This window comes from Leuciscus leuciscus, assembly GCF_965113295.1.
Source record: "Leuciscus leuciscus genome assembly, chromosome: 23".
NCBI classification, from domain to species: domain Eukaryota; kingdom Metazoa; phylum Chordata; class Actinopteri; order Cypriniformes; family Leuciscidae; genus Leuciscus; species Leuciscus leuciscus.
In genome coordinates, this window is record NC_138747.1 from 15,972,230 (window position 1) to 15,995,310 (window position 23,081).

General features: G+C 43.1%; 1 protein-coding gene and 1 long non-coding RNA gene across 2 annotated transcripts; both read right to left on the reverse strand.

Annotated features, from left to right (window-relative positions):
* Positions 1-4,407: 4,407 nt before the first annotated feature.
* On the reverse strand, positions 4,408-6,443 carry LOC309488228 (uncharacterized protein). Its single transcript, XM_082156326.1, has 6 exons — positions 6,148-6,443; positions 5,957-6,079; positions 5,766-5,884; positions 5,503-5,650; positions 5,311-5,429; positions 4,408-5,241 (listed from the first exon to the last, which is right to left on the reverse strand). Exons 1-6 carry the CDS (start codon positions 6,377-6,379, stop codon positions 4,576-4,578), a joined length of 1,407 nt encoding a protein of 468 aa, XP_082012452.1. The 5' UTR covers positions 6,380-6,443; the 3' UTR covers positions 4,408-4,575.
* A 13,318-nt stretch (positions 6,444-19,761) lies between these two features.
* LOC309487450 lies at positions 19,762-20,632 on the reverse strand. The gene is made up of 4 exons (XR_014201855.1): positions 20,577-20,632; positions 20,334-20,481; positions 20,140-20,258; positions 19,762-20,070 (listed from the first exon to the last, which is right to left on the reverse strand). It is a non-coding gene; the product is annotated as an uncharacterized lncRNA (long non-coding RNA).
* Between the last annotated feature and the right edge of the window lie 2,449 nt (positions 20,633-23,081).

The following is a 23,081-nucleotide window of genomic DNA, read 5'->3' on the forward strand; positions in this document are numbered from 1 at the left end:
AAAATGGAGAACATTTTAGTTAGAACACTCAACAAGTTGTTTTACTCTAATAAAAGCATGTAAAAGTTGTCTACAGTTTTAGTGAAAATGGCAATATTTATGACTACCTTTGTTTTTTGAGTTTGTGGCTTTGTTTTTTGCCTGCATAACAGATGTAGTTGTGGATGATGACCCCACAGGTAAATCAGAGGTAGTCCCTTCATGACTCTCCATACCTAAAATTCATACAAATAATCACTGTTTCTTTCCTTGATTTGCTTACATTCTTGCTAATTTTATTTTATTCAGTACTGACATTGCAGTGAAAAAACAACAACAGAAGAAACAGAAGAAAATACTCACCAGTCTTTAATGGAGGTGTGGCTGCACTCAGATGGCTGGTGACATAACGTTCCTCTCCCACCATGAGATTCTCAAAGGACCCTTGGATGGAGCCAGACTGCGTCATAAGCGTGCCATTGTGTCCTGATGTTTCAGGCTTTGTGATGGAACTTAAAATCTGTCTGAATGCAATATACTTTGTATGTTGAGAAGTCTTGCAGTTTTCTTTGTTGTTCACCTCTACATTTTTATTAAATGTCTCTAAATACATATTGACTGGAGAGTTTTCAGTAGTGTTTTTCTCTGTAATTGGTTTGATGTCTGTCAACAAAGGGTGGTCTTTGTTTATTCTGTCATTATTAATGTGGGTGTGTGTAGTCAACTGAACAACCACTGTGGATGTGGCTTCATCAGGGGCACTGCTATTGTTTGCTAAAATGATATCTTCATCTTCACCATCATCAATATACTGGGTTAGTTTTAGTGGATTTGGAGGGGAATGTGGAGCACCTAACTCTTCCACCTCAAAATCTTGTTTCTCGACTCTGTCTGGAATGAACATGTCCATCTCCAGTGGACCACTAGAGGGCATCATAACCTCAAGGCTCTGCTGAAGTCCACTTCCTTCGCCAGAGCCATCATTTATGCTAAAGTTGAGCCAAAGAGGTAAAAGCAAGTCTTTGGACAATCCATTGTCAACTCTTTCCTCATTCCAGCTTGAGTGATGTGTCATGGGTAGAGTTTTTGAAAAGCCATCAATTGCCTGAATGCTCAGGTTATTATGGTTTAAGGATTGTGTTGAGTTAGAGCCAAGGGAAGTGACAGGTTTCTGGAGAAGAGGCAATCCAAAAATCCAAAAGCGAGGAGCCAAGCCATTTCCAAAGGCCGTCGAGCAAAAATGGTGCCAGGAGGTAAATGGTTACATCGTTTACAGTTTTTTACAATTGCTAACAAGCGTTTACCAATACTTCAAGTACTTTGTCCCAAGATGTTTTTGATACATTTTGGACACAGAAGGACCACCTCTTGTTGAGGAGCATTCAAGTGGGACTTATGGAGGGATATGTAAAAGATTTTCAAATAAATATGGTACGTAACATGATTCATTTGGAAGCGAGGGTTTACAGATCACAATGCAAGTGGGAAAAGGCTCATGTTATGGTTGTCACGATCGCAGATGGCTGTTTTTGAGCCATCGGGTGTTTTTGACCTACACTGTACATTATGTGAGAACAGTAAGTTATATTTAGGTTTGTACGTTAGCATGGACTCACTAACTTAATGATACTTATGACTGTATGACAACCAGAAAATTTACGTTTTCGTCTTTATTGGGATTGGGGTTGAATCCTTAGGGAACCAGGTTACTGTGCTCACATTAAGGATATTATATATAACATGCTGAAAACACACTGGTGTTCTGGAGTGATGGAGGGTCTCATCCATGGCACCATTTCCAGGATTCAGCTCTGGGCTCCTCATCCTCAGTGATGATGATATACCAGTCTGCAGAAATTTCAGAATCCTACAAAAATGCACAAAATATAATAAAAAACAGACATGGTGTTAACAGCACAATGTCATTTGATTTCTGTATTACAAGTAACAAAATTATCTTACTTTTTATTTTTATTTCAGGTTTAATTGATTAATTTATTGCAAAACTGTGCAGCCCTTTCATATATCTCTATCCATGATATTGATCCATAATAGAAGGATGATTGGATGAGGGATGGATGTAGGGATATCTATCTATACAGATGTACAAACAATATCAAACTATACAGATAAAATAGTACCGAATTATGTGTTACAATTAACTCCGCATATGGGGTAAGTTGTAACATTTGCTCTTCTGTTACTTTCAGTGCAACTGTACGAAAATGGTAGGTCCTAGAAAATAACTTTATGGGTGCTTTCACATCTGTAGTTCGGTTAATTTGGTCCGGACCAAGGGCGAAATATGATACATTGTAGGATTTTTCAGGCGTTTTGTTTCCTCACACCACACTGATTGCTCTAGTCCGAATCAGTTTATGAGTTGATAAAACAAACCAAAATGCAGTCACGTGACAGCATCCACATCACTCGTTGGCCAGACAACACGCCGCTGTTATGGAGTGCGTTGGCTGATTGTATCCCTGGTCGTATTTTATTATATAGTTTGTCTACACCACTTTAGACAAACAATAATATTTGAGAATGAAGTGAGGATATGCGGCTCGAAAATAACGTGTTAATGCACTGCACGCGGCGAAGGCGCATCGCAAGTCACTTCAGGAGGAGGCGTGGATTAATGTTGCTAAACAGTGACATGCTCCTCATCCAAAAAAATGACCAACGATCCATCAGGTAATGTTGTGCCCTTTCTCTCTTTAAAATAGTTGACAGTTGGGACATATGGTCATCAGACCAAATGTCTATCAGGCTCTGCACCTCCTCACAACTCCAAGTTTGTTCGCAAGCTGCCATGCTTAAAGTGCAAACTGTCAAACATTTCTCCTCATCCCATAATAACAGCGCAGCTGACTACGGCAACTGGTTTAGTCCAAAAATGCGCAGTTCTTTGGCAGTTGTTTCTGTTCGAGGTCGGATCACGTTCTCACCACAAACGAACCGCTCCAGAGTTTGTTTGAAAGCGTACCGAGACCACCTCGTGGTGCGCACCCGAGTGCGATTGCCGCATTCACACCTGCCCAAACGAACCGCACCAATGGGGAAAACGAACTCTAGGTCGAACTGAATGAGGCAAGTGTGAAAGCACTATAAGTGTTCATTTGTTGCAGAGATGAGTATGTTGCTTGAGTAAAAAAAAAAAAAAAAAAAAAAATTTTAATAATTGAACCAAAACGTGTTGGGTTGTGCCCCGCGCTCCCCTACATCACTCACTAAGATGTCTATTTCATGTTGTGATAAGCTCATCTGCGATACTAATCGACAGTTTTCCTGTCAGATGTTAATAGACATTTAAAATAAGCGTCTTTAAGATATTGTTTCTGTAAATCCAATTTAGAGACGTACGTGTGCTTACTGGAGCTCCCCTTTTAGTTATACAGCAAAATCACAACTATACTATATACACACACTAACATCTTTATACCTTACACAGTTCACTCTACAGTAGTTCAACACATGCAATTTTAACAAGGAACCGTGTTAACTCACATTTAAAAAGACCTGCGTCGCTGATCTCTGCGATGTTTGATAATGACGTATGTTTTGCCGTGGGATAGAAAAGTATCGATCTACGAGCTTTTCAGAATCTGGGCAGAAGCAGTAAACCATCCAGGAACTTCTTGCTTACTCTTTTATGAGTACTGAGGTTTCGGACATACTACTTTCACGTACTGTTTTCTCCTACTATACAGTATGACTATTCGGACGCACTTAGTATTTGCAAGTCCGAATCTTGTGAGAATTAGTACGTCACCCTGGTAACTCTCGCCTACTCTTTTATGGATACTAAGGATTCGGACAGACTTATTTGCTCGCCTAATGCTAAGCATGCGGTTTCGGACGCAGCCTAAGACCTAATGTTCCAAATCTTAAATGTAGTATAAAGCCTCTACTTGTGCAACAACAGCTCAATTACTGAAATATTGAAACAAATTAAACTAAGTAGAGGATCACTGAAATATTAAGAATAGCTGGATCCAATCTCAGATGGAGGCATAGTAAGGTGTTGAAGTCCTTTTCATTACTTGGACATACAAAGAAAGGGTGTAAGGGGGAAAGCAAAGATGCAGTCAAGCACACATTCTTCCTCATCTCTTTGTCCTGGTCCAATTACTTCTCTCCTCCAACTATTCCTCTCCCAGACATTTAGTCTCTCTGCTTCTGAGTTGTTTGGCTTCCACATTGAACAAAACCAAGTCAGAGTCCCTTTCTTTGTATGTCCAAGTAATGGAAAGAACTTCACCTTACTATGTCTCCATCTGAGACTGGATCCAGCCATTTCTTAATATTTCAATATTTGTAATATTTCAGTAATTGAGCTGCTGTTGCACAACTAGAGGCTTTATACTACATTTAAGATTTGAAACATTAGGTCTTAATTTCTATCATGCTGGGTTTAAGCACTTGTAAATTTGCAATAAAAAAACCTTGTAAACCAGTTTAAGAAAGGGAACAAAAACACAATTAGTGTCATGAAATTTTATTAGGCTTTTAACCCTAAAAAGGGAGAAAAACTAAAGTCAGAGTCTCTTCCAGTATCAATTGCCACTTTGGAATAACTTCAATTACTCATCTCATTCATGGTTTGCGAGACCAGTAGATAGATTGTGACCGAGCAGGAGAAAAGACTGGATCCCGAGGATGCTGGGGCATGAATGGGTATTGAACACCAGGAGGCACAAAAGATTGAGGGCCATAAAACTGGGGATGATGGGGATGATGGGGATGATGGGGATGATGGGGATGATGGGGATGATGGATCGGGTACCTGAACGGTTGACGCTGAGGTGCTGCAAACCGATCAAATTGGGCAGCAGTGGTCGTGGAAGGTGTAGTTGTTGCTTCAACTGGTCTCTCGAAGTGGTACTGATGGGGATGATACATCGGGTACCTGGGCTTTTGAAGTTGTGGTGCTGCAGGGGAACCTCTAGAATTAAAGTAATATGGATGAAACATTGACATGCGATCCATTTGATGGAACATTTGTTGGTTAGGGTCTTGAAGAGTAGTAGTCTTCATTGTAGGTGGCACAGTGGGAGGTACAGGTCTTACACCAGGGCGACCATGAAAATATGGAGGATACCCCCAAGGTTTTCCATTTGGGAAAGGGTAAAACATTTGTTGACTGTCAGTTGGGTCCTGGACCGGATAAATGGTTGTTGGGGCCAGAGTTGGTTGTGTCACAGGACAAGAAAGAGTCACTTCCCGGTCACCGTACATCAAAAGTAGCTGCATATCATTATCCTGAGGAAGACACGAACCATCAACTAGCATACATAGTTGAATCAGACAAGGGCACTCTGTTATTCGTACCTTCATTTCCCAACAGCTTCCTGTGAATGGCGCAGTGATAACCAGTGAACCATCAACAATCTCCAATGTGAATGAACATTTAGAATATGCTAGAAGCAGAGGCTGCCATGATCCATCAACTAAGAGGAAAGAGAAATAAATAAAACAAAGCTCTCACCTCTTAGATTAAACTCAAAGAATTAAGTGACTTGCCTTGAACTTTAACATTATCTGCTCTGACGGCAAGTGAGATAATCATGCCTGAAGGGAGGCAGGACACTTTAGGGAGGGGAGGACTCACAGGGCAAGACATTTGCACTGGAGACCCCATTATAAAGAGTGGCAGAACATAACGTCCACCCTGTTAGGAGATTTGGGGATGAAAAAAATAAGAAAAACCATTCATGCATGGCCCACTTTTCACTTGTTTGGAGCAGAGCTACAGTGCACTTGTCATCTTTAGCATGCAGACTAACCTGTTGTCTGACATGACAGCCCTGGTATGGAGCATCAAGAGAAACATCTCTGCGTGCCCGCTTCAGTGAGAAACCACAGCTGGCTGGCATCTCAGACAAAGGCACTGGTGACTCAACTCCTGATAAAAAAAAAATATGATTAAAAAAAATAAATAAAAATAAAATAACACAAAACCTCCAAAACAACTTACCTCGATCAACCAGAAAGTGTGGCATCCTTATTTGTCCTGGAATGCGCAAGGTCATTGAATCACTTCCACAGTGCACAAAGGGACCCAGACGTTGCAGCTTAGCTTTAGCAAGCTGGAACCTCTCTTAAAAAAATAATTCAAGTTAAGTTGCATTTAAAAGTAGGTCCACTTTAAATTAGATCTCAAATTACCTTCTTCATTTGACCGGTATTCATCAGACTGTTCTGCTGACCTCAGCCCAGACATTTTCATTTCTTTATCAGATACTACAGCTTGAGCACCAATTAAAAGTTTGCCAAAATGGACAGTGTTTTCAGAGACTGCTCTGTAAGCAGTTTGAGAAAAGGACTCAGGACTAGCCCTTAAAGACGTCAACATGGTCACAGACATCGTGAAAAGTAAGATGCCCTTTGTCCAAAGCATGGTGAGTTTGTTGTACTACTCAACAGAGCACCCCCTCAAAAAATAAAACAGTTACTAAAAGACTCTTGACTATAAACATTGACAAGCTTATTACACATACTATGCTATTTGTACCCACTTTTGAATCGCTCACTAATACAGGTTGACCAATCAAATCTATTCCTCAATCAGCTTGTTGTTTTCACCTGTGCCTCATTAAGCTGGCATACACAAGGGCTGAATTTGGAATAGCATACTAGCAAATACTGCAGAGTAGTATGTGTGTATGCAATTGAAAATTCAGTCAAGTGATGCCAAAATTCAGAACATTTGGTGTGTTTGCTGATAGGACTCAATAAGTTACAATAAGATACAATAATCACTTTAGTTATTATAATGCAAGATTCAGAAGTGTCACATTACATAGACAACAATACAAATTTTATTGTATGATAAAAAATAACATACAAATTTTTGTCATGTGTCTGGGATACGTGAATATACCAACCCGGTATCACGCTGAAGCGTGTAATACACACGCTGGTCCACTAGCGGATGCGTGTCAATGTCACGCTTTGCCTCCTCAAGGCGTGAAAATGACACGCATGAATGAAGGTTGAGTATCAGTAGGGGGCGATTATTTCCTTAATGCCAACAACTCCCCACGGACCAAATAGAGAAGCGATATATTGCATTCTCCAAAATTCCCGCGTCGTTCAGGTCGGTCAAAGCCATATTTTTTATTATGGTTCTGTAATTTAAGAAAATCGAACGTTGCTGTAGCAGCCTAACGTTATATTTGTGTGTGTGGACTGTGGAGCTTTTTAATCTATGGTAATAGAATAACGTTAATAAACGTCAATAACGTTAATAGAAATTGATATTAATTGGCTAATTAATTAATCACAGAAAGCTGCAGTGACTGCATATTAGGTTATATTACGTTTATAAAAAGTTGTTATGGGCGATGGGAAGTAACTTTAGATAAACCCCGCTGCTTGTTGATGATGATGATGATGATGATAACTTATATGCGCGGATTTCGATCCTGAAATATCGATACTGATGTTGTAGGCCTATCTATTCTAAAGGATCTATCCACACATTAAAAATGTCGATCCTAGGGTGTTTTTTTTAAACCAGTAATTTTATTTATTTAGCACGAATTTATTTTATTCAGAAAGTATGCATTAAATTGATTAAACGTGACAGTAAAGGCTTTTACATTGTTACACAAATATGTATATTTCATGTAAATGCTGTCCCAATAATTATGATGCTGAAAACTCAGCTTTGATCACAGGAACAAATTACATTTTAACATATTGTTTTAAATTGCAATAATATTTCACAATATTTGTTTTAACAAAGATTTACTGTATTTTTGATCTAATAAATGCAGCCTTGGTAAGCAGATTAGACTTCTTTCAACATCTTACCAACCCCAAACTTTTGAAAAGTAGCATGTAACATGTAATATTTACTAGAATTTAGCTAGTTTTGGAAATTTTATTTTGAATGATCGTTAAAGTTCAAATGGATTGTGTTATGTTCTGTAATTGTTGTTAATAAATCTGTCAGAAGAGAATGTGCAAAAGTTTTACCTATTGGGGTACAACAGTGGCAGTCTTTAAAACAATTAACAATGGTTTTACTACGGTAACCATACACATGACTAATAACAGGTGCATCAAGAGCACAAATCACAAATTATTTTAGAGGTCATGAAAATGTATTCATATTTAGCATATTAATGATGCATTCACCACCTCATATATCACGACACACTGCTTCTGTTCATAAATGCCGTTTACATGCTGAATATCCATTGTGCAATAACAGAATCACAGTTATCTTCTTTATTTTGTTACAGTTCTGCATCTATAATGACAAATCCAGGAAGCCTTGCTGCAAGAGAATTAACTATGTTTTTGTTTTCCTTTTTGATCTAATTTTGTTTTCCCTGTTACCGCTACCTGTATCTCGTCATAAGAAAACCAACGGCTCTTTTAAGAGCCACTCCTATACTCCTCTTACTGCCTCTCTCCTCACACACTCTCTCTATTTCTATTTCTCTCTCTCTCTCTCTCTCTCTCTCTCTCTCTCTCTCTCTCTATCTCAATTTCTTTCTTGTAAAGCTTCACTGTCTTCAAGTAAGTATTGTTACTCTATTCTTTATTTTTCTTTCACCTTACTCTATCTCTCACTGTCCAAAACATTTTCAAAAATGTTGTTCTCTTACGAGAGGTCTCTCGTACTGCGTAAGATATCTTACGCTAGGGGAAAATCCTTTTTCCGCGAGATATTGAAGCCAAAAATTATCCTTAATTTTGTAATAATGCAAAACGCGTTGCGGCAGCATGCAGACATAGGCGAGGCAGCTCGCGCGCCTATTGGCTGCTCTGCGGCAACTGCAGCAGCCTATCGAGCGAGGCCTGGCGTGACGCCAGATCCAATCAGGGCACTTCGCGCCCGCTACGTCACGTCCCGCCGAAATGGGCGTGGTCTAGGCCTATAAATACCGCTCGCAGGCAGCTATTATCTGATTTTTCATCCTTCAAGCGAAGCACACGCATCGCTGGAGCTGGAGAAGAAGCCGCGCCGTCTGAGAGAGAGCACCTTCAGCGGGACGAGTCACTGAAGTCGCTGGCCGCGCCGCCTTCCTGCCTTCCTGCTGCGCTTTCCGGCGCTTATATCCTTTCTGATTACACTGTACTCTATTTGTGTGTGTGTGTCGCCGCCGCGACACACATTCTAAAAGAGCTAGCGTCTTTTTAAAGATGCCTTCCTGCGGCTCGTGCAGAGCCACACTCAGCGACGGGGACCGCCACGTGGTTTGCGTTTCCTGCCTGGGTGAGGAACATGCAGTTATCGCGCTCGCTGACGGCGGCTGCCCTCACTGCGAGCTGATGGCAATGGCGACTCTGAGGACTCGCCTAGCCTTCTTCACCGAGACTGCTCCCCCGCCCGCCGCGGCGTCGCGCCGTAAAAAGCGCCGTGCCCAGCGGGCCCCGGAAGCCTCCCTCAGCCGCCAAAGCTCGCCGGTTCGGCCGCTTGCTTCCCCGGCTTCGTCAGCCTCGCTTCCTGACGGACAGCGGCCGCCGTCTGCCGCCGCTTCCGTTGACATCGTGGATGAGGAAGCCCTGCTGGGAGAGGATGATTCCTGCTCTATCCTGGCGTCAGGCAGTGAGGATTGGGCGGGCTCTGAGGACCCCACGCCCCCTGCCCGCACGTCGTCAGGCAAGAGAGCGTCCATCGAGACGGAGCTCATTCGAGTACTCGCACAGGCCGCGGCGAGCCTCGGCCTCGAGTGGTCTTCGCCTGAGCAGCCCGCTCACAACCGGCTGGATGGATTTTTCCTGCCTGGGGAGCGCGCTTCGCCTGCGTCCAGACCTGCGCCTTTTCTTCCTGAGTTACACGAAGAAGTCGCCAAGTCCTGGAACGCCCCCTATTCGGCTAGAGTGCGTCCTGCTGTTTCTTTGGCATTCTCCGCTGTTGACGATGCCAAGAACAAAGGATACCTTTCGCTGCCGCCGGTCGAAGAGGCGATAGCGGCCCACTTATGCCCGCCCTCCGCTGGACGGCGTGCTAAGTCGGCCCTACCCTCTAAAGCTTGCCGCACGACGTCAAGCCTGCTCCGCCGCGCTTTCTCCGCCGCCGGGCAAGCTGCGTCAGCGCTGCACACCATGGCAACGCTTCAGATCTTCCAGGCCGATCTCCTCCGTAAGCTGGATGAGGAAGGACCTGACGCGATCTGCGTGCCGGACTTAAGGAGTGCCACGGACCTCGCTCTCCGTGCTACTAAGTCTGCAGCGCAAGCCATTGGACGGAATATGGCCTCTCTCACCGTGACTGAGAGACATCTTTGGCTGACGCTCTCGGAAATGGCCGAGTCTGACCGCACCGCGTTCCTCGACGCCCCGCTTTCCGCCACAGGCCTCTTTGGATCCTCCGTCAAGGATTTCGCGGAGAGATTCGCAGAGGTACAAAAAGCGTCACAGGCTATGAAGCACTTCCTCCCGAAGCGCTCCAGCTCTGCAGCAGGCCGTGCGAAACCGTCTGCTCAGAGCTCACAGCCACAGCCACCGTCCACTGCCTCCACTTCACAGCGCCACCAGGCCCGAAGCGCGAGACCGCGCTCCCGCTCATCCGGTCGCCGCCCCGCCGTACGTGGCCCGCGACCTAGGATTACGGTGAAGCCCGAGGCCCCGAAGTCGTCCTAGCACAGCTAGGAAAACGACGGTGTTTAAGTCCCGCTGCGGCCAGACTCACACCAAAGCTATTCGCTCGTCCAGTTCCAGCAAATGTGACTGTTCCAGTGTTTTCTGCAGCCAACAAGTCGGTTCTGTCACCCGCTTGCCTGCACACAAATGCCGTTTTCACGGCTACCCAGATAAATCCCCAAAAGTGTGTATTTTCTGGTGTCCCGGCCACGGCCGATGGTGTTTCATGTGTAGTAAGAATGCCCACTGCCCAGTGCCCATCCCTACACACAAGCACAGCCTGTCACACAGGGCTCGCGCACATAAAACCGACTCAGATCGGTTGCGCTTCAAACATGGTGAATGTGCCCACTACCCAGTGCCCACTAACACCGCGTTATGCATGTCTCACGGTTTCTGTAAAAACGAAACCAACGTGCACTCGGTGCTTTCGGTGTGATAAATGTGCCCGCTGTCCCGCGCCCACATCCACACATAGACATGACAGTTCCCACGGGAACCGCCCAGCCCTCCCCCTCGCGGTTGACCACCGCAGAGGAGTCGAGCGCGGGCAATCTGCCCGCTGTTATCAGCGCGCCCCATGCCTCAAATGTCACGAGCGCGATGCTTGTGTTGCAGCACGCCGAAGCTTCTCCATCGCTGAGCGAGCGGAGCGCGCTTCGTATTCAACCCCTAGCTATCCATGCAGACGCATGGGCAAAGCTGCCCGGGGTTTCGAAGTGGGTGCTGAACATTATAAAAAGAGGCTATTCGCTGCAGTTTCGCCGACGCCCTCGCCGCTATGTGGCGCGCGTCGAGACCACGGTAAAAGCAGAAGTAGCACATTTACTTCGAGCCGAAGTGGCGAAACTATTGAGCAAAGGGGCCATAGAGCCTCTCTCTCAAGTTCAGAGCGAAGGAGGGCTATACAGCAGATACTTCCTGGTACCGAAAAAAGATGGGGGTCTCAGACCCATACTAGATCTAAGGCAACTGAACAAAGTGCTTGTGAAGCGACAGTTCAGGATGCTCACGACCAGACAAATCCTTGTGCAGATTCGCCAAGGAGATTGGTTTGTGTCAATAGATCTGAAAGACGCGTATTTTCAAATACAGATAGCGTCACGTCACAGGCGATATTTGAGATTCGCCTTCGAGGGCCAGGCATATCAGTACACAGTCCTGCCGTTCGGTTTGTCCCTGGCACCCCGTACATTTACGAAGTGCATGGATGCGGCGCTCGCACCCCTCAGAATGAGAGGCATACGAGATCTGAACTATTTGGACGATTGGCTGATTCTAGCGCAATCTCGCGCAGTGCTCATAGAACACATGACTATTTTACTCGATCACCTTGAGGATTTGGGTCTCAGTGTCAATTGGGCGAAGAGCTCTCTGTCACCCAGTCAGAAGATATCTTTCCTGGGCACAGAATTGGACTCGCTGTCCATGGTAGCGCGACTATCACCACAGCGCGCGGTAGACATTCAACGCACAGCGAACTCGTTTCGCTGCGGCGCGTCTGTCCCTCTCAAGAAATTTCAGAAGATGCTAGGTCTCATGGCCTCAGCATCGTCAGTGCTCCAGCTGGGCCTGCTCCACATGCGCCCGCTGCAGTTTTGGCTGAAAGCGCAAGTCCCACGCAGAGCGTGGGCATCCGGTTCGCTTCGCCTCAGGGTCGATCAGAAGTGCGTCACAGCTCTGAAACCTTGGAGAGCGAACGACTGGTACCAATCAGGTGTAAGCCTGGGGACTTCCTCGAGGGTGAAAGTGGTGTCCACGGACGCGTCCACCTCGGGATGGGGAGCGCTGCTCGAGGGCAGACCGTTCTTCGGCCAGTGGTCGGAACGGGAGAAGCTCCTGCACATAAACTGCCTCGAAATGCTGGCAGTAGACAACGCGCTGACGCGTTTTTGTCCCCAAATAAAAGGACGCCACGTCTTGGTCCGTTCGGACAACATGTCTGTGGTGTCCTACATAAATCGCCAGGGCGGCCTCAGGTCCAAGAACCTGTACAGGCTGGCAGAACGCCTCCTGGTATGGGCCCAGTGCAACCTGCGCTCGCTCAGAGCAGCGCACGTGCCAGGGCTCCTGAATATAGGACCGGACAGACTGTCCAGGAACAATGTTCCGGCAGGCGAGTGGTCTCTACACCCACAGACAGTCCAACTGCTGTGGAAGAAATTCGGCAGAGCGGAAGTAGACCTGTTTGCGTCTCAAGAAAACGCTCACTGTCAGGAATTTTTCTCCAAGAGCAAGAGCGCGCTGGCCCATGTGTGGCCCCGCCGCCCGCTCTATGCTTTTCCCCCCGTCTCTCTCCTGCCTCAGGTGATAGAACGGATCAGGGAAGAAGGATGCTCAGTACTGCTGGTGGCACCGTTCTGGAAAAACCAACCTTGGTTCCCAGTCGTGATGCAGTTAGCAAGTACTGCCCCGTGGCCAGTACCAGTGAGGAGAGACCTCCTCTCACAGGCCCACGTTCGATCTGGCATCCTCACCCGGAACTATGGTCCCTTCATGTCTGGGCCATCAACGGGTACATGTTGGACTCCCTAAAGGAGTATTAAACACGATCACGCAGGCTAGAGCTCCGTCTACGAGACGACTCTATTCCTCGAAATGGTCAGTGTTTTTGGGCTGGTGCACAGCCCGTGGTGTGTCACCCACAGACTGTGGTGTGACGGAGGTGCTTTCCTTCCTACAAGAGCTGTTGGATGAGGGCAGGGCCCCCTCCACGCTCAAAGTTTATGTGGCGGCTATAGCAGCGTTCTCAGAAACAACGCTTGGTCAGTCAATAGGAAGGAACGATTTAGTCATCCGCTTCCTTAGAGGGGCTAAGAGACTGAATCCTCCCAGACCTCCCTCAGTCCCCGTATGGGACCTTTCTACGGTTCTGGAAGCCATGAAAGGTGCGCCATTTGAGCCTTTACAGTCAATCGATTTGAAACACCTGTCTTTCAAGACGGTGTTTTTGCTGGCTCTCGCTTCAGTGAAGCGCATAGGGGATCTACACGCGCTCTCTGTGAGCGCGGCGTGCATGGAGTTTGGGCCTAATGACTCAAAAGTTATACTCAAACCTAAGCACCTCAAAATCCCTCAACACACCGTTTAGGGCGCAGGTTATCTCCCTGTCAGCCCTACCGGTCCCTGATGAGGAAAGAGACGCGAGCCTCCTTTGCCCAGTCAGGGCATTACGAGCTTATGTGTCTCGCTCGTCTGTTTTCAGACAGACGGAGCAGCTCTTTGTTTCGTTTAGCGGACGTTCTAAGGGACTAGCCGCGTCGAAACAGAGCCTATCCAGATGGATAGTTGATGCTATAGCGCTGGCATACGCCTCCAAGGGCATGCAGTGCCCATTGGGTGTCAGAGCGCACTCCACGAGAGGCATGGCCTCTTCGTGGGCCTGGTCAAGTGGGATTGCCTTGCAAGATATTTGTATGGCGGCAGGCTGGGCCTCCCCGTCTACATTTATAAGGTTTTATAACCTAGAGGTTCCCGCCCTGAAGGCCAGGCTGCTGTCGGTCTAAGTTTACCAGTATTATCTGACCTGATGCGATCAGCTCAGAATGCTGCGTCTACTGAGCACAGCTCAATGTTCGACAGTAAAAAGTAACAGCACGAGATGTGCCTGGGCAAACTGTGTAAGACCCACATTCCCCCATCAGTTCAGATCGCACCCCGCCCTGTCTGTATGATGAAATTCGCGTCTCAGCGACGCTGCCATATGTGGAAGAGTGCGGCTTCGCCCCTCCCTCTTCCCGGACTCCCTGTGAGTTCCCTGAGTGATTGTGCACTATATGTACCCCGGGCTTTCGCCTTTGGGTCTTTGGTGTCAGATCTCAGCATGCACGGCGTTTTGCATTGGGTCCCCTAGCGTAAGATATCTTACGCAGTACGAGAGACCTCTCGTAAGAGAACGTACTCGGTTACTAACGTAACCTCAGTTCTCTCTAGAAGAGGGAACGAGTACTGCGTATCTTGCCGTGCATGCACACGCTCTGGTTGCTTCGATGATGAAAAACCAGATAATATAAGTTTATTCAGTGGTAGCTTTTTCTAAAAAAACAGACATATCCTTCTCTCTGGGCCTCGTAGTGTTTAAGCGTAGCGCGTCTGTGTTGCACGTCACCACGCATCACACACATGACAAGCGTCGACCAATAGTGAGCCTATGTGGTGACGTGTAACACAGACGCGCAGCGCAAAAACACTACGTAAACTAACTCGAGGCCCAGAGATAAGGAAATGAATAGTGGAATAAAGTCGTTATTTTTGTTTGTTTTTGCGCACAAAAAGTATTCTCGTCGCTTGATAAACTTAAGATTGAGCCACTGTAGTCACTTGGACTATATTAACGATCTCTTTAATAACTTTTCTGGGCCAGCAAGTTTCAATCACTTAGAAGCCTATGGAGGAGTGATCAGCTCTCAGATTTAATCAAAAATATCTTAATTTGTGTTCCGAAGATGAACGAAGGTCTTACGGGGTTGGAACAACATGAGGGTGAGTAATTACTGACAGAATTTTCATTTTTGGGTGAACTAACCCTTTAAAACAGCTCAAACTTTGCATTTTAGTCTGGGACTTGGCTTAAGCCTTTTCTGTGAAACCGGGGGCTGGTGTCCTTGTTGATTGGACACAATAAGTTTCAATAAGGTACAATAATCCCTTTATTTATTATAATGCAGTTTATAAAAACAGGATTCAGAGGCAGCACAGAACATTAACCACATTTAAGTTGTATGTATGGGACACAGTAATAATATACACAGACAAACAGAGAGAGAGTTTTTAAAAATGACTAATTATACATTTATGTATTTTATCCATTAAACTCCAGTCAATGAGAATATAAGAATCACATGACTTAAATAGTATAGATTATTGTGTCCATTGTCTATTTAAAAACATTATTTTGCATGTGGAAAGTGCTAAAGTGCTAAACTTCTTAGTAGTTCAAAGACTAGTGACGTCATCTTCACTCGCTATGGTGTAGTCATCTTCCACAGTGACTCTTGGGATGACCGTGTCTCTCTCCCACACTTTCCTAATGGTCTCTGGAGTCAAAGAAGCCAGGGGCTCAATCACAGACACTTCAGTATCCACCTTTGCCAGATGTTACAACTTGGACGTCCCTGCTCTACAGTATATGGCTGGTGACATAACGTTACTCTCCCACCATGAGATTCTCAAAGGACCCTTGGATGGAGCCAGACTGCGTCATAAGCGTGCCATTGTGTCCTGATGTTTCAGGCTTTGTGATGGAACTTAAAATCTGTCTGAATGCAATATACTTTGTATGTTGAGAAGTCTTCCAGTTTTCTTTTTTGTTCATCTCTACATTTTTATTAAATGTCTCTAAATACATATTGACTGGAGAGTTTTCAGTAGTGTTTTTCTCTGTAATTGGTTTGATGGTTGTCAACAAAGGGTGGTCTTTGTTTATTCTGTCATTATTAATGTGGGTGTGTGTAGTCAACTGAACAACCACTGTGGACGTGGCTTCATCAGGGGCACTGCTATTGTTTGCTAAAATGACATCATCTTCACCATCATTATCATCATCATCAATATACTGGGTAAGTTTTAGTGGAATTGGAGGGGAATGTGGAGCACCTAACTCTTCCACCTCAAAATCTTTTTTCTCGACTCTGTCTGGAACGAACATGTCCATCTCCAGTGGACCACTAGAGGGCATCATAACCTCAAGGCTCTGCTGAAGTCCACTTCCTTCCCCAGAGCCATCATTTATGCTAAAGTTGGGCCAAAGAGGTAAAAGCAAGTCTTTGGAAAACCTATTGTCAACTCTTTCCTCATTCCAGCTTGAGTGATGTGTCACGGGTAGAGTTTTTGAAAAGCCATCAATTGCCTGAATGCTCAGGTAGTTATGGTTAAGGATTGTGTTGAGTTAGAGCCAAGGGAAGTGACAGGTTTCTGGAGAAGAGGCAGTCCAAAAATCCAAAAGCGAGGAGCCAAGCCATTTCCAAAAGCCGTCGAGCAAAAATGGTGCCAGGTGGTAAATGGTTACATCGTTTACAGTTTTTTACAATTGCTAACAAGCATTTACCAATACTTCAAGTACATGTTTTTGATACATTTTGGACACAGAAGGACCACCTCTTGTTGAGGAGCATTCAAGTGGGACTTATGGAGGGATATGTAAAAGATTTTCAAATAAATATGGTACGTAACATGAATAATTTGGAAGCGAGGGTTTACAGACCACAATGCAAGTGGGAGAAGGCTCATGTTATGGTTGTCACGATCGCAGATGGCTGTTTTTGAGCCATCGGGTGTTTTTGACCTACACTGTACATTACGTGAGAACAGTAAGCTATATTTAGGTTTGTACGTTAGCACGTTAGCATGGACTCACTAACTTAATGATAGTTATGACTGTATGACAACCAGAAAATGAACGTTCTTGTCTTCATTGGGATTGGGGTTGAATCCTTAGGGAACCAGGTTACTGCGCTCACATTATGGATATTATTTATAACATGCTGAAAACACACTGGTGCTCTGGAGTGATGGAGGGTCTCATCCATGGCACCATTTCCAGGATTCAGCTCTGGGCTCCTCATCCTCAGTGATGATGATATACCAGTCTGCAGAAATTTCAGAATCCTACAAAAATTATTCCCACAAAACATAATAGAAAACAGACAATGTGTTAACAGCATGTATCTGTATTACAAGTAACAAAATTATACTTTTATTTTTATTTCAGGTTTTCCTTGAACCTGAAATACAGGTTTGAGTATTTATTTATATATTTATTTTGCCACATTTAACTTTGTTGGACTTTCACAAACAATGTTGGAATTTAAAACAATGTTGGAATTTAAATGTCAAAGTATGATTTTTTTCACATTTGTTAACTATGTTTTAACACATTGATCACATGTTTATTTATTAAAAGCCTGTTTTTCATGCAATAAACCCTTTAAAATGTGATTTTGAGCTTGTTTTTATTATTATTAGGCTACTGTTATTAATAATAATAATAATTTACACACACAAATATAATTCAATAGCAATTACAATATTTGATGATTTTATTTATTTATTGCAAAACTGTGCAGCCCTTTCATATATCTCCATCCATGATAATGATCCATAATAGAAGGATGATTAGATGAGGGATGGATGTATGGATATCTATACAGATGTACAAACAAAATCAAACTATACAGATAAAATAGTACTGAATTGTGTTACAATTAACCCCGCATATGGGGTAAGTTGTAACATTTGCACTTCTGTTAATTTCAGTGCAACAAAAATGGTAGGTCCTAGAAAAAAAACTTTAAGTGTTCATTTGTAGCAGAGTTGAATATGTTGCTTTAGTAAAAAAAAAAAAAAATCATAATAATAATAAAATAAGATTGATCTAACTTAATTATTTTTGTGCTAATTGAGCCAAAACCAAAATGTGTTAGGTTGTGCCCCGCGCTCCCCTGCATCACTCACTAAGATGTCTATTTCATGTTGTGATATGCTCATCGACGGTTTTCCTGTCATATGTTAATAGACATTTAAAATAAACGTCTTTAAGATATGGTTTGAGTATTGACGTACGTGTGCTTACTGGAGCTCCCCTGTTAGTTATACAGCAAAAGCACAACTATACTTTATACACTGTCTAACGTCTTCACACCTTCAACAGTTCACACCTTCAACAGTTCACTCTACAGAAGTTCAACACGCAATTTTAACAAGGGACCCTGTTTACTCACATTTAAAAAACCCAGCGTCGCTGATCTCTGCGATGTTTGATAATGACATATGTTCTCCCGTGGCCTCCTGGGATAGAAAAGTATCGATCTACGAGCTCTTCAGAATCTGGGCAGAAGCAGTAAGCCATCCAGGAGCTTCTCACCTACTCTTTTACTGAGGTTTCGGACATACTACTTTCACATGCGGTTTTCTCATACTATATAGAACGAATATTCGGACGCACTATTAGTATACACAAGTCCAAAACTCACGAGAATTAGTACGTCACTCAGGTAATTCTCACCTACTCTTTTATGGATATTAAGGTTTTGGACATACTTATTCGCTCACCTACTGCTAAGTACGCGGTCTGGGACGCAGCCTAAGACCTAATGTTCCAAATCATAAATGTAGTATAAAGCCTCTACTTGAGCAACAACAGCTCAATTACTGAAATATTGAAACAAATTAAACTAAGTAGAGGATCACTGAAATATTAAGAATAGCTGGATCCAATCTCAGATGGAGGCATAGTAAGGTGATGAAGTTCTTTCCATTACTTGACCATACAAAGAAAGGGTGTAAGGGGGAAAGCAAAGATGCAGTCAAGCACACATTCTTCCTCATCTCTACTTTGTCCTGATCCAATTACTTCTCTCCTCCAACTATTCCTCTCCCAGACATTTATTCTCTCTGCTTCTGAGTCGTTTGGCTTCCACATTGAACAAACCATTTCAAAGAGTCCCTTTCTTTGTAGGTCCAAGTAATGGAAAGAACTTCACCTTACTATGTCTCCATCTGAGATTGGATCTAGACACTTCTTAATATTTCAGTGACCTACTTAATGTTTGTACTTAATTGAGCTTCTGTTGCACAAGTAGAGGCTTTATACTACATTTAAGATTTGAAAAATTAGGTCTTAATTTCTATCATGCTGGGTTTAAGCACTTGTAAATTTGCAATAAAAAAAACCTTGTAAACTAGTTTAAGGAAGGGAACAAAAACACAATTAGTGTCATGAAGTTTTATTAGGATTATGACCCTGGAAAGGGGAAAATAAAGTCTCTCTTCCAGTATCAGTTTCCACTTTGGAACAACTTCAATTACTCCTCTCATTCATTGTTGGCGAGACCAGGAGATAGATTGTGACCGAGCAGGAGAAAAGACTGGATCCCGAAGATGCTGGGGCATGAATGGGTATTGAACACCAGGAGGCACAAAAGATTGAGGGCCATAAAGATGGGGATGATGGGGATGATGGGGATGATGGGGATGATGGGGATGATGGGGATGATGGGGATGGGGCATTGGGTACCTGAACGGTTGACGCTGAGGTGCTGCGAACTGATCAAACTGGGCAGCAGTGGTCGTGGAAGGTGTAGTTGTTGCTTCAACTGGTCTCTCGAAGTGGTACTGATGGGGATGATACATCGGGTACCTGGGCTTTTGAAGTTGTGGTGCTGCAGGGGAACCTCTAGAATTAAAGTAATATGGATGAAACATTGACATGCGATCCATTTGATTGAACATTTGTTGGTTAGGGTCTTGAAGAGTAGTAGTCTTCATTGTAGGTGGCACAGTGGGAGGTACAGGTCTTACACCAGGGCGACCATGAAAATATGGAGGATACCCCCAAGGTTTTCCATTTGGGAAAGGGTAAAACATTTGTTGACTGTCAGTTGGGTCCTGGACCGGATAAATGGTTGTTGGGGCCAGAGTTGGTTGTGTCACAGGACAAGAAAGAGTCACTTCCCGGTCACCGTACATCAAAAGTAGCTGCATATCATTATCCTGAGGAAGACATGAACCATCAACTAGCATACATAGTTGAATCAGACAAGGGCACTCTGTTATCCGTACCTTCATTTCCCAACAGCTTCCTGTGAATGGCGCAGTGATAACCAGTGAACCATCAACAATCTCCAATGTGAATGAACATTTAGAATATGCTAGAAGCAGAGGCTGCCATGATCCATCAACTAAGAGGAAAGAGAAAAATAAATAAAACAAAGCTCTCACCTCTTAGATTAAACTCAAAGAATTAAGTGACTTGCCTTGAACTTTAACATTATCTGCTCTGACGGCAAGTGAGATAATCATGCCAGAAGGGAGGCAGGACACTTTAGGGAGGGGAGGACTCACAGGGCAAGACATTTGCACTGGAGACCCCATTATAAAGAGTGGCAGAACATAACGTCCACCCTGTTAGGAGATTTGGGGATAAAAAAAAAAAAAAAGATAAAAACGATTCATGCATGGCCCACTTTTCACTTGTCATCTTTAGCATGCAGACTAACCTGTTGTCTGACATGACAGCCCTGGTATGGAGCATCAAGAGAAACATCTCTGCGTGCCCGCATCAGGGAGAAACCACAGCTGGCTGGCATCTCAGACAAAGGCACTGGGGACTCAACTCCTGATAAAGAAACGTTATAATTTATTTTATTTATTTTTTGAATTAAAAAAAAAAAAAAAAAAAAAAAAAAGAACACCTCCAAAACAACTTACCTCGATCAACCAGAAAGTGTGGCATCCTTATTTGTCCTGGAATGCGCAAGGTCATTGAATCACTTCCACAGTGCACAAAGGGACCCAGACGTCGCAGCTTAGCTTTAGCAAGCTGGAACCGCTCTTAAAAAAATAATTCAAGTTAAGTTGTAATTAAAAGTAGGTCCATTTTAAATTAGATCTCAAATTACCTTCTTCATTTGACCGGTATTCATCAGACTGTTCTGCTGACCTCAGCCCAGATATTTCCATTTCTTTATCAGATACTACACCTTGAGCACCAATTAAAAGTTTGCCAAACTGGACAGTGTTTTCAGAGACTGTGCTGTAAGCAGTACCAGTTTCAGAAAAGGACACAGGACTAGCCCTTAAAGACGTCAACATGGTCACAGACATCGTGAAAAGTAAGATGCCCTTTGTCCAAGGCATGGTGAGTTTGTTGTACTACTCAACAGAGCACCCCCTCAAAAAATAAAACAGTTACTAAAAGACTCTTGACTATAAACATTGACAAGCTTATTGACACATACTATGCTATTTGTACTCACTTTTGAATCACTCGCTAATACAAGTTGACCAATCAAATCTATTCCTCAATCAGCTTGTTGTTTTCACCTGTGCCTCATTAAGCTGACATACACAAGGGCTGAATTTGGAATAGCATACTAGCAAATACTGCAGAGTAGTATGTGTGTATGCTATTGACAATTCAGTCAAGTGATGGCAAAATTCAGAACATTTGGTGTCTTTGTTGAAAGGACTCAGTAAGTTTACTATAAGGTACAGTAATCACTTTAGTTATTATAATGCAAGATTCAGAAGTGTCACAGTACATAGACAACAATACATTTTTTATTGTATGATAAAAAATAACATACAAATTTTAGTCATGTGTCTGGGATACGTGAATATACATACAGAGTCAAACAGAGAGAGAGCTTTTAAAAATGATTCAATAATGTATTTTATCCATTACACTTTTGTTTAATAGTATACATTTTTGTGTCCATTGTCTATTTAAAAACAAAAAAATTAAAAAAATCTGCAGTCAAAAATAATATAAGAATCACATTACTTGAATACTATAGAATATTGTTTCCATTTAAAAAAAATATTAATCTGCTATTTTGCATGTGGAAAGTGCTAAACTAAAAGACTGACGTCACCTCCACTCGCTATGCTGGTGCAGTCTTCTCACCGTGACTCTTGGAATGGCCGTATCTCTCTCCCACACTTTTCTAATGGTCCCTGCACCCAGTTGTTCAAAAGTAACCTGATCCGATTTCAGTTATCGTATTGGTTCAAATCTTGAAAATGGATTGTTCAAAAGAAAAAAGGGGGTTCTGGAATCGGATAAGATCTCAAAATCCAAACTTGGTTTTGATCTGGATCAAATTGTGATTTTGTGTTGTTAATTTTATTTTATTTTTTTTAAGATTGGGATTTTTTTGTAAGATGAGCTTTTAAAAATCAGAATTATTCTGATCTCAGTAGAAGGGTGGATTTCAGGAATAAAAATAATAAAACTTTAAAACTCATGTAATATATACACATATTTATATTTGTATTAATATACTAACATCAAAACTGTGATGTGTTCTCTGTTGATCTGATAAAAAATTACGCCGTAAATATATAACCTCCTACGACCCAGAAATAAAAGTTTTTTGAATTTATAATTTTTTCATACCATTACATTTTTATATGAAACAAAAAACTTGTTTGTGTGATATTTTATTCATATGTTATGCTATGTCAACTATAGTTGACAGTTGTTTAACAAAATAAAATGAATTTTCAGGTTTCAGGATTTTTTTTTATCAATCTTTGTATAAAGATGATTCTCATCTATGTTATGAAAGATATAATGGAATGAATTTATATGCCATTTTACTTTATTCATTATGTGGATAAAATGGCCAAAAATATGTAGTTCCATTCAATACAGCATATCTATCTAATTTGCATATTAATGTGTACTTGGGGCAACATGTAATAAAAAAACAAAAGTAACAACTAAGACACTTGGAGTAAGGCCCTTGATGGCAGCAAGGCTAAGATAGGGCGAGGTACTCGAGGGAAAAGTTTCAAACGGGCTGAGCTTGCGTAGAGGTCAAAGCCCAGCTAAACAGACAGGACCCGTGCTTGTAGGGACGTCCATGTTGTAACATCTGGCAAAAGGTGGGCAGTGAAGAGTCCAGCCAGCCGCCGCACAGATGTCGCCAATGGATACTCCGTTTGACCATGCCCAGGAGGAGGCCATGCCTCTGTTGGAGTTGGCCCTCATAAATGTG